Source organism: Phaenicophaeus curvirostris, chromosome 7 (genome assembly GCF_032191515.1).
Source record: "Phaenicophaeus curvirostris isolate KB17595 chromosome 7, BPBGC_Pcur_1.0, whole genome shotgun sequence".
Lineage (NCBI taxonomy): Eukaryota > Metazoa > Chordata > Aves > Cuculiformes > Cuculidae > Phaenicophaeus > Phaenicophaeus curvirostris.
In genome coordinates, this window is record NC_091398.1 from 28800996 (window position 1) to 28813050 (window position 12055).

The 12055-nt window shown below is 36.5% G+C and overlaps 1 protein-coding gene across 1 annotated transcript in view; it reads left to right on the forward strand.

The window, feature by feature from the left end:
- The window catches only part of PTPN4 (protein tyrosine phosphatase non-receptor type 4), a 74806-nt gene that overhangs the window by 43298 nt on the left and 19453 nt on the right, over positions 1–12055 (forward strand). Inside the window, exons 14-19 of the mRNA XM_069861403.1 lie at positions 744–902; positions 5834–5993; positions 7844–7927; positions 8013–8069; positions 9358–9514; positions 11505–11671. Coding sequence (XP_069717504.1) covers positions 744–902; positions 5834–5993; positions 7844–7927; positions 8013–8069; positions 9358–9514; positions 11505–11671 — 784 coding nt within the window. The remainder of the gene's footprint in view (positions 1–743; positions 903–5833; positions 5994–7843; positions 7928–8012; positions 8070–9357; positions 9515–11504; positions 11672–12055) is intronic.

Consider the following 12055-nt stretch of genomic DNA (forward strand, 5'->3'; position numbering starts at 1 on the left):
CAAAAATAATTCTTGGTTTCTTCTGGAAAATAACCAATTTTCTCAGTGTACTGCAACTGGCTTAAGAATTGGTATTATCCAGTTTTGCATTTCATAAACCAGAAGGATTTATGATTCTTTGGCATTGCAGCATGTTATTCAGAATGCTGTTGTTGTAAACATCTGTAGCATTTAAAAACTGTTGTAAAAGTTGTGTGATAATGACGCTTATAGCATAACAACTTAATCATTGACATTTCAAATCATTTTAACAAAGATGTCTGTCACTATACTAGTTTTCAAATGGGAGAGTTCTGGGTTGCAGAAATGATGACTGTCTGCGAAGAGCTTATGATATTTCTAGGAGAAGATTCAGAGGATAATATGTCATCTTAATGAATCCAGGTTAAGTTCTGCTATGAGCCAGGATTTCTTGTCTTGGGTTTTCATTTTTCTTGTCATTGACTGGACTGTTTTGAGGTTTCTTTAATTAAAAAAAAAAAAATATAAAGTGTTAGCCTCTTAGTGCTTATGAAAATAAGTTTTTAACTTTTTAAAAAGAAAACTAGGAAATACAGCATGTTGATCTCATAACATGTTTAATTGATATTTAACACCTTAAATGATATAATAAAAATATGTATCTGAACATGGGCTTGCACTGAGAAGAAATGTTTATTTCAGCATTCATTTGTGGTGGTCTGAGAAATGTACATTGATAATAACCTTCTTTTCACACCGCACTGCAATGCTTTCCCTCTTAGCCGCAACTCTGCCTTCACTCAAGAAGGAGCCCGGTTACGACCCTCATCAGTTGGACATTTAGTGGACCATGTAGTTCACACTTCCCCAAGTGAAGTATTTGTAAATCACAGATCTCCATCTTCCACCCAGGCTAATAGCATCATACTGGAAACATCACCGTAAGTTCTATGGATTGTTACTGTATGGTAGCACACAGGACTTCTGAAGATAAGTCAGAAATCTTTGCCGTTAAGGATTTAGCATTAAGTGTTTGGCTCGGAGAGACCCAGAATATCTAATGCAAAGGTAGCTGTTGTTTAGGGAGTAGTAGTGTAGGTCTTATTGAAAGTTAAATGATACAGAGCTAAAGATTTATATTTGACATATTGCTGGTGCAGTATTATAATATATCCTCCACCTACCCACCCAAAATGTGGGTTTGCTGTAACGTGACTGTCAGTGTCTCAATGTGGAAGTGAACATTATTTTTTCAGTAGAACTGAAGTACGTTGGTTTGTGATAAATGTTTTTAGTTCCTCTGAATTTGCTTTTTGTCAAGGCACAGAAGTATGGCTGAGCTTTACAAATTACTTAGCAAAAATACCTTTTTAGCACGCCAGCATTCTGCAGTTCTCGGTATGTTTTGTATATCGTTATAGAGTAGATCTTTATTTTTTAAGATGCACTATCATTCTTGATAGTCTAAGTTTACTGTGCTGTGGTGGGCGCAATAAAAACTGTTATTCTGTGTTAAGTACAGAAAGATTGACAAACAAAAAAAATGCTGAGTTATTCAAAGATGTAAAATACTCAGGAACTTGTGGCCAGAGTACAGATGAAGTGGGGAAGAAGATGCACGAAATACACTTTATCAATCCTGCCACTGTACCTTGTAACATGTAGCTGAGCATGTAATGCTGAACTTGTCTCATTTTGTATAGCCTCCGTTAGCAATGAACAGGGCAGATAGTTTCAAAACCCTTTGAGAACTACAAAACGGTACATACAGAATTACATGTTTATAAAAAAAAGGATGTGTCTTAGGAAACATTACTCTGCGAAGGTATTTGAGCATAGTTGTAAGACCTTGCTTGGACTGTGCCTTCAGTTTAGAATATGAAATTTTTAACATTTTGTAAAATAGCACAAGACATTTTTTATGATGGGATGCAATAGTTAGCTGCTTATTTAATTTTCAGAGGTATAAAACAATAATTGGGCCAAATAATATAAAGTTCCCTTGTTTTGAGGGCCTTTTTAACCTATTCATGTGGCAAGGGAGTCTCAAAACTGGAACACTCGTGGATCTTTTCTCATATTAGAGCCTTGCAGTACAAAGGCCACACAGGGTTGAATTCCTTCTGTTTCAGGACTTCCAGCTGAAGTCAGTTATGAGAAACACTTACTTGAATAGTAGAGTGATCCATGAAGTAAGCAGTGTTCTTAAATATTCTTTTATTTGTATGTCTTTAAGTGAAGTTGTAAAATATGTTCCTGAGTGCCTGTGGGAATTGTTTATTTAATACCTGATCTCTTGTGTAAGTCACCATAGAAACGAGCCTTAAAGTGAGGAAGTGGTTTTGTAAATTAGTTATGCAACTATGGCTGTTCTTTTTCATGATTTTGCACTTTTTATGTGTAAAAATCCATTTCTCTTCCATCACGGAGTTTGGGGTTTAGTTTTGGGTTGGGTTTTTTTCCCCTCGTGGGAAACTTAAAAGATGGACTTTGCTCTCCCAGTGGGGATATCTAGAATGAGAGTTTTAGGAACAAGAACATTGGTTGTCAAAAATATAATAACCTTATTAGGGTCTTGTGACAGTTTCAGGTGATGTTATTGATTCAAGATTTGAGATTTATGAAAGAAGGTAGTAGTTATGAAGTTCATATTAGCTATATTATCTAAAATTATACTGTTTTACAGTCCAAGAAGCTATTTCTTGAAAGAATTTGACCTTTTTGAATGAAAGGATTTAAGTAGTCAATCTGCTGATTTGTTGGGACTTTTTATTTATTGATCAAATCTGCATATGTAAGGAAGTCCAATGGGCTAACCTGATGGTCAGTAGATTTATGTTGTTTTTTTAATTTGGAGTGAACATAGCAAAAGATGTTAGAGTTCCAGTGCGGTTTAGAAGGCTTTTATAGCTTAGCTAATAAAACCCTTAATTCCATATTTTTTTTCTTCATCTGCATATGCTATTCAAAACTAAATTGAGAGATCTCTGCTTGTGGTTCCCTGAGGTAATTATAACTTTAAATTCCCAAAGCACATGATATGTATTTTGCTTAATGAATTGGAGGGGGGGATGTATGAAACTTCAGTTTAACGTCTTACAAAATCAGACCGGATATCTGTAGCAAAAATACTCAAAGCTTGTCTGTGCCAGCGTTTGTGTGTTATTTTATTATTATGTAAATTGCTGAAAGCGGCAACAGAGAGCTGCTTTGCCTGCAGAATAGGCTGCTTTCACTGCCATTGTCTAAGCATTCATAAGGAAATTCAAAGCTGACTGGGCAAGTATAAAGCAATGAAGTTTTTGCCCAAGGCTTGATTGTTAGTTCTCACAATTCATTATGGTAATAGATTACAGTACCTGCACTGCTGCTTCCAAAATGCTCATTTAAGTAACTTTTCAAATCTTTTCTACAAGACTGTATGTTTGGTAGGAATTTATTTGTGTTTGTTGATATGTATGTGCAAACAGCTAGTCAAACATAAAATCCCATCTTTTATTTTTATTGAACTGACTTATTTGTGTCTCTATTCATGCTTTCAGTTTCTTTTCAATTCAGATTAAAGCACTCAGGAGTAGTTGTTCGCAGTAAAGTACATAGCTGTATTGCCCTTCAATTAAAAGGCTGAATAATCTGTACTGGCCAGAGTTGAATGAATAACTACATAGGTAGTTAAAAAGCTGTGGTGACCTTTGTAAGTTAATGTCTAAATAATTCTGGAAAATTAATTCTGCAGATGTTGGCATTCACCATATTATTTTCTTTCTCCACAAAAAAGAATTTATAAGAGCCACTTATCCTGAGAAGTGAAATATAAGGCTGATATGCTGTTGCTTGCATTGAAAAGTATTAAGTTATATTATTTTTATTTCTTAGTGTGTTTTCAACATGAGAGTCTTCTGATATTATTTAATGCATTCAGATATTCATGAGATATTATTCAAACACTGAATAATAACTGCTTTTTTAATTCTTAACCCTTCATGAAAAAGAAGTATTTTCTGAAAGTTGAAATTAAGCAAAACAAGAACTAATATTTTCAGGATATTTTCGAATGTGCTGTTTTCATATGTTGTTGAAAAAACATAACCAATACTTTGTTTTCTAAGAAAATTGACTACATATTTCAAAACTGAAGTGGGAAATGTGTGTTCTTTTGAAGTGTTGCATTTCCCATTCAGTTCTCATGCTTTTTGAAAGAGGGTCATTCTTTATTTGAAATCATTACAGGCAATTGTGATCTGACGCTTAGGTTCTTTTTTTTGAAACAAGTATGTGGCGTCTGCCTTTCTTTAATTCGACAGCATGGAATTTGATGTTTGTCTGCAACACCTTGAGATGTTATGCATTCTCCTACTGAGTCTTACCCTGCTAACAGTTTACTATGGCGAGACCGATTAAATACAGTAGTATCGCTGTTGTGGTTACTGGGCTTTTTAGAGGATGTTGTACTGTGAGTTACCGCTACAGCTTGCTGATAACGGAAGGGGCAGTGTCCTGTTTCTGAAACTCTGAAACTGCACTTTGCTCCCCGCATGGTGGTGGATCCTGTGATGAACCACTTCACCTTGTTGAACCAGCAGAGCTTACCTAGGTTTGTCCAAAAAGTCACTGCATTATTTTCTTGCTTGGTAAGCTGCCTTAGCCAAGGGAGGAACACCGGAGTGCCTCAGAGGAAAGGGCCGTGGGTGTGGGTGGAAGAAAGAATGGAGACACCCATCTTTGGTGGTACTGTTCTCTTTAGATTTAGCTGTAACCTGAAATGTCATTCTTGGTGGTTTTTGGATTTGCCACTAGTATCAGGGGGTTGTTTTCATAAGGCGTTAAATTACTAAATCGTAGCTTTTAATGTGGTTCATGAGGAGGAAGGTGCGTATCCTCGCTGGTATTTAGGAAATGGCATTCAAACTAAGTTAATGGGACGTATGTGCTAACTGCCCTCTTGGGCCTCTCAAAGTGTTCTTTAAATATAGAGCCATATAATGACAGATGAATCATATATTTATCTAATACAAATTACAGAGTTAAGCTTTTGTTCCAGAAGTACTAATAAAGGAAATTATCCATGTTATGCATAAACACAGAGAACATTTTTATTAATCCACAGTAGCGCGTTTACAGATCTGAAACAGAACTTTCTGCTGTTTCATCTTCAGTAATAGTGATGTAACTTGACTAAAAAACACATGCAATGGATGACAGCTTTACCAATGTTTTAAAGCTGTGCATGTTTCAAACAGGACTATGTTCGAGATGGGGAAAAAAATCAAAATTCTCTTGAAATTTATACATAAAATTTTAAATTGAATAATTGAAATTTTGCATTGTCATCTCTAATGGGCTTTTCAAATAAATGCAGGGGGGCAGTTGAGCTGTCTTCAACTTGCACTCCTCCTGTTTTAAGATCAAAAACTAGTTTGGGAGCACTTTATACTGCTTGTATCTGTTTTTAAGAAATATATTGCAGGCAAGATGCAGGCTAATTGATTCACCTACTGGGAAAAACATTTGAGTGCTATTTTAGAAATAATTTTTTATAGTGAGAATATAGACTAAAAATACAGTGACTTGTGTAACATTCTAGTATAAAGTGGATCAAAAGTACTCAAACATTTCTTTTAACAAGTAGTGTAAAAGATAAACTAATTGGTTCTGTGTATAACTGCTTGTGAAGGACAAAGCAATAACATGTGCAAATGTACACTGCCAATATATTCCACCACAGTACACTTTTGAGATTCTAAAAATACATAGAGATACTCAGCTCTCAAACTGTAGAGTTCCTTCTACCGTTTTCAGTTTATTTGGAGCCCTGCAGGAGCTGTCAATATCTCATGATCACTCCACTTGATGCTTCTATTTTGGTATTTAGATCTCAAGAGACTCCTCTAGATGGGCAGCCTCCTGCGTTACCACCCAAACAATTTAAAAAGAACAGTTGGAACCAAATTCATCATTCACACTCACAGCAAGAACTGGATAACCATATTAATGAAACATTTGACGTTCCTGCATCACCTGAAAAATCAACAGTAAGTTTCTGCATCCAATTTAACGATTCTGATTTTTGTCAGAATGATAGTCCTGCTTTTCATGAGCTTGGTTCTGACATGTTTCAGTGGGTTGTTGTGTTTGTGGATTACATTGCAGCATTTCCACTATACATACTGTGTCTTTGCTAGTTCCCGCTATTTTTATCACCTGCTTGAGTGGTCTTTTGTCAGTTGTCATCAAATGACTGCATTGGTATGGGTACCCAAACATTTTGAACACATGGAGAAACTCTGAACTAACCTCTTTTTTGAGAAGTCATTAACCATCAGTTTTAAAGAAGACATTGCAGACATCATTGAAGTTGCTTTTCTGACTAGAAAGCACTTCAGGTTCCTTCACCACTCTTATGTTTCTTCTCAAATATTTTAATGAAAGCCTCGCACCATTTTGACTTCACTTATCTGTTGAATTTCCTTTTTTTCTGATTTATATATGAAGAGTCTATTTAGAAAGGTAGTAGGACAGGTATGAGAATTATAACTTTTCACTCCATTTGCAGTCCCTAAGTATCCAGTTTGAGAATGTCCGGAAGTATTTGAAAATAGGTGTGACCAGCAGTCAGACCTTCAGTCAGACAGGTTAATGATGCTATACAGTGTTCTCTTCTGATTTTTCATTATAAATTTCTGCTCAAAATAGCCTGTTAAAACAGGAAATTATTCCCTGCATGTCTGGGGAATGCAGTGCCACGAATGCTGCCAAGTGCTGCAAGTGAGTGCTTGGTGGTTGCTCATTCTGCACAGGAACCTGAGGCTCCCGTGCCAGTGAATGGTGGCCAAAATGATTTGCATGTGACCAGGCTTCCTAAGCACCCTTCCTTCTCACTAGCATACCTTATACTGGTACTTTCCTCTGCATTCCAAAATTTTTCATTTTTACACTACTGTGAATGAATTTGGGGAGAGGTGTTTTAACCAAAAGCTCAAAGCCTCTGTTATTTGGTTAACGTTTATGAGCCAAGTTAATCAGATTTCTTTGACCTATTGAACGTGCAAGTTTTGAAGTTTCTTATATATAGAAATATTTGCTTTAATAAGTTTTTTTCCTTCTTCCTTTCTCAGTAAGAGTCTTACACTTTGTCTGTAATAGCATTGAAAACTTTCTTGAAACAAATTTCTTCAATAATACTTCACATCATCACAATAGAAACCATAGAAATACCAGCTGATGTTCAGTTTGTGAAATATTGATGTCAACAAACTAAAAATCACTTCAATTGTTGCTTTCTCCAGATTAAAAAAAATGTCTAGCATTCCCCATTTTATTGGTAGTTTCTTTAACAAAGGTGGTGTGATCAGAATGAAACCAGGAAGAAAGCAGCTAAAATAGTCAGACCTTGATCAGTGCAGAGCATGTCAGCCATACTCCACTACACTGAAAATTGAATAGGGGATATGGAACCAAGATTTTGCTGCCAAATCTGTCCTTACTTCATATTGCTGCTAAAGTATGCCTTTGACTGCCTTATTTTTTCATCATATTACATTCTTACTCATTTTCACTGTGGTCTTATTTAAGGAGTTTCCATTTTCTAAACTGTTGATATGTTAGTAAACTGTTTTTCTTAGTCTTTTCTGATTCTATTGAGCTTGCTTTGGCAAAACACACTTTTATCTTAATTTTGTTCAAAGCTTTTAAATGTGTAACTTTTCCCTTCTATGCAAACCCCAAGATAAGACATTTGCAGTGTTACTTGGTATTTTCTCAAGTGTCCGGGAGCAATTACTTGATGAGGAACCTGCAAAATTATTGCATACAATATCCTCTAAGTCTAATTATGAATGAAATTTATTAATGTCACTAATATAATATCATTTATGTTTACTAGCCTAATGGTGGTGTCCCCCATGACAATCTTGTTATGATCAGAATGAAACCAGATGAAAATGGAAGGTTTGGCTTCAATGTAAAGGTAAGAGGACATCTGTTCCCTTCTTATCTATTAATATTTTTTTCTGACATTCATGATTTATTACTAATTTAATTTGTTTTTAAAGGGTGGATACGATCAGAAGATGCCAGTAATAGTGTCCAGGGTAGCTCCAGGAACACCTGTAAGTTATCAAAACCCCAATCTTGGTAGCAATATCTGTGTATCTTGAAGTATGTATTCAAAAATGTAAACTATTTCATAACTGCCTAGGAAAATGAGTTTGTGGTATAACATCCTAACAAAGCAAATTACGTGCAGTAAGAATTTGATGGGGCTACATAAAATATTTTTACAGTCCTTCAATTTCCAAAGCTCTTTTTCCTTAATGAAACAAAACCTAATTCTCTGAAAATGATGGGGGGTTGCAGATATTCAGTATGCAGTGCTTCTTGAGCCATGTCACCCAAAAAATGCATTTTATATTACTCTTTTTAAACGTGGGCATTTATATAATTTCACATGAATTATGTATTGAAGGAGTCTTTTAGTACATTCAAAATAAATAAAATAACAAATTTCTCTTATTTTAGTGACAGATGTAGCTGAATAAAGACAAGTTTTAGATTAAAATCAGACATCATGAATCATTCATCAGGTCTGATTGTTGTTACTGGTGTTTAGTGACTATCAATACTGCATTCAAACTAGGCACAATATTTTGTCAGGTGATTGCCAATAATACTGACCTGGTGTTCAGCTGGCTGGAGTCAGGTCTGTTTGTAGCTTTTAAACTAGAGTGAACTGTTTATTTGCTGACATTTAAATGTTTGGCAAGAGTATTGTTCTTGTTCCTGTTAATTATTGTCTATGAAATACTAAATAACATAAATAATTTTGACTGAATGCTTTAAACATCCACTCTCTAAGGAAATAATCTTTTGGTGATGATATGTGCTCTTCCTTCTCTGCAACGGTATTTACACTGTTTTGTAATTATGATTTTTATTACCTGATTCTTTTTTTGGGGATTACTGGGATTTGTGCATTGTCTTCGGTCCTTGGCTTACTCTTGTCATTACAGTGATATTTCAAGTAGTTAAGCCTGTGAAATTGATTTGAACAAGGCTTTGCTATGTTACTCCCTTCCCTTCAAAGAGAAGAACATCCTGCTTTTTAATTGCCAATACAAAATGTGATTCAAACAGAAGAGCTTTCTACTTCAACCAGAGGAGTGGAGTAACAGCTGGCAAAAGACATCTTGCAATGACAGTCACCTCTCAGCTGCAAATAGATTTGTTCATGTCAGTGGCACTGTCTTAACACTTAAATGTGTCATTCGAATACAATACAGCAACCATAGCAATTACACTGTTAGGAAAAGTCCCTAAGTATAGATACTTTAAGTTGCTATTTTAAGGTGAGAAATGGCTTGTTTTACAGACATATTTTTTTTTCCCCCCACCTTACAGGCTGATCTCTGTGTCCCTCGTTTGAATGAAGGGGACCAGGTTGTACTGATTAATGGCAGGGATATTGCAGAACATACCCATGATCAAGTTGTTATGTTTATTAAAGCTAGCTGTGAGAGACACTCAGGGGAACTTGTGCTCCTAGTTCGACCCAATGGTGAGTGGTTTGTGTGTAATAATAATCCACACCTTTCTTTCATTTTCTAACCTCTGTTTTGTGTCCTGAGATGGAATGCTTACCAACTTTGTAAGAAAGAACTCCCTTCCTTGAAAAGGTGACCAAGAAGGCCAATGGCATCTTGGCTTGTATCAGAAACAGCGTGACCAGCAGGTCCAGGGAGGTTCTTCTCCTTCTGTACTCGGCACTGGTGAGACCGCTCCTCGAATCCTGTGTTCAGTTCTGGGCCCCTCACCACAAGAAGGATGTTGAGGCTCTGGAGCGAGTCCAGAGAAGAGCAACAAAGCTGGTGAAGGGACTGGAGAACAGGCCTTATGAGGAGCGGCTGAGAGAGCTGGGGTTGTTTAGCCTGGAGAAGAGGAGGCTGAGGGGAGACCTCATTGCTCTCTACAACTACCTGAAAGGAGGTTGTAGAGAGGAGGGTGCTGGCCTCTTCTCCCAAGTGACAGGGGACAGGACAAGAGGGAATGGCCTCAAGCTCCACCAGGGGAGATTTAGGCTGGACATTAGGAAAAAATTTTTCACAGAAAGGGTCATTGGACACTGGCAGAGGCTGCCCAGGGAGGGGGTTGAGTCACCTTCCCTGGAGGTGTTTAAGGCACGGGTGGACGAGGTGCTGAGGGGCATGGTTTAGCGTTTGATAGGAATGGTTGGACTCGATGATCCTGTGGGTCTCTTCCAACCTGGTTGTTCTATGATTCTACGATTCTAATTGCAACAGTACAACATATTTTACAAATGTTGACCAATGCTGTAAGGAGCTGTGCATAACTAAGTGCTGAAAATTAATAGGAAAGTCAGAGAAGGATTACTTCTAATAGGGAACTAATTTAAATTTTGTTCTCACACTTATTGATAAAAACATCCAGAAAGCTATGTGGATATGGAATGTGATTTCTGAGGTTGCTGTTATTGCCTTAAGGAAAATAAAAATGAAATACAAAGAAACAAATAAAAACCAACCTCTTACAAAACATCCAGTGTTTGGATGACTTTTGGAGGTCAATAGATGCAAAATCTTCCAGGAACAAATGGTAACATGTCTACTTGAGGAGGCTTAGTAGAATAAAGTGCTAAAAATACAGTCTAAGTCACAGCTTGTACAATATATTCGTGAAGTATGCTATTGGAACATTGCCAGCAGATGGTTGCTGAATTTAATTCTGCTGCACATCCCAGTTATAATGCAGTTGCACAGGAAAAAAAGAAAACCAGCAAACCCCCAAAAGACCGAATAAAATGAAAAATTAAGGTGTATAACCAAAACAATTGAAATTACTTTAGGCGAGCAACTCTGCCACCTCAAAACCAATTTTTCTTATTTGTACTCCTCACTTGCTCTCACTCTGTGCGTGTGCTCTCTTGCAGCTTTCTTTTTCAGATAGAATTGTTAGCTTTGTTTACAAATTTACTAAAGCAGTTTCCACTTGTGTGTTGATTACCGTTGTATTCTGGATAAAAATATTTGAGTTGTAGAAGGGAGGAGTCGCCAGTTCCCTCCATCATGGTCATGGGTTATCATTTAAAACAGGCTTTTGAACAGCGTGTCTCTATTAGGTAGAATAGACAGTGCATTCTCTGGGCAGTGCCATTCTCTCAGGTGGTCTGAACATCTTGTGCTGATTACTGAAGCTTAGAATCAGTTCAAAGTGAATGGAAAAAAATAAAAATGCAGCTATAATCACTTCAGAGGCATGATGTGAGAATCTGAAATTAGGGATTTACATCAGACAAGGTGTGAGTTTTGATCAAAATTTTAGCAGTCAGTGATGTACTATTAAACCAAAATAATGTGTTTTGTCATGGATTATGATCACTGAAGGCTTCCTGCCCTTGCTGATAGGGATTAAAATCAGTATGTTAATAAACGTGGAATTTTTTTTTCTGTTTTTAAATAAATGACTTGGAGATAACTGTACTTGCAAAACAGCACGTTCAGTCAGATCATTCATACCTTTCTTTGTTATAGCTGTCTATGATGTTGTGGAAGAGAAGCTGGAGAGCGAACCTGACTTCCAGTACATCCCTGAGAAATCTCCACTTGATGGCGTCCATCAAGATGATAACGCTCTAAGGGAATCCATGATTCAGTTAGCAGAGGGGCTCATCACTGGAACTGTTTTGGCTCAGTTTGATGTGAGCATCATGTCACTTGTAGCTAGGTGCAAGTTCCATGTCTTTTGGGATAGTAATTATTTTCAGCAGAGCAGATATGTTAAATTTCAGTAGGTCTAGTATCTTTTAGCCAAACAATTGATTTACACCCTCAAAAGAAAAATAACAAAAAGTAATCCGATCCCGTATTGAAACAGTGTGTGCAAACTTATAACACTGAAGACTATTATTAGGATTGTTCTGTGTTATTTGTTGTAAGTAGCTGTACTGATTACTTAAAGCTTTTTGTGGTTATCAGGGACCTATGGTAATAAAAGGCTTTCATTCATACGAAGACTGAAAAATGTATAGCAAAATATATATTCTGTGCTCAGACCTTCATTTCATATCTAATTTACTGTGGAA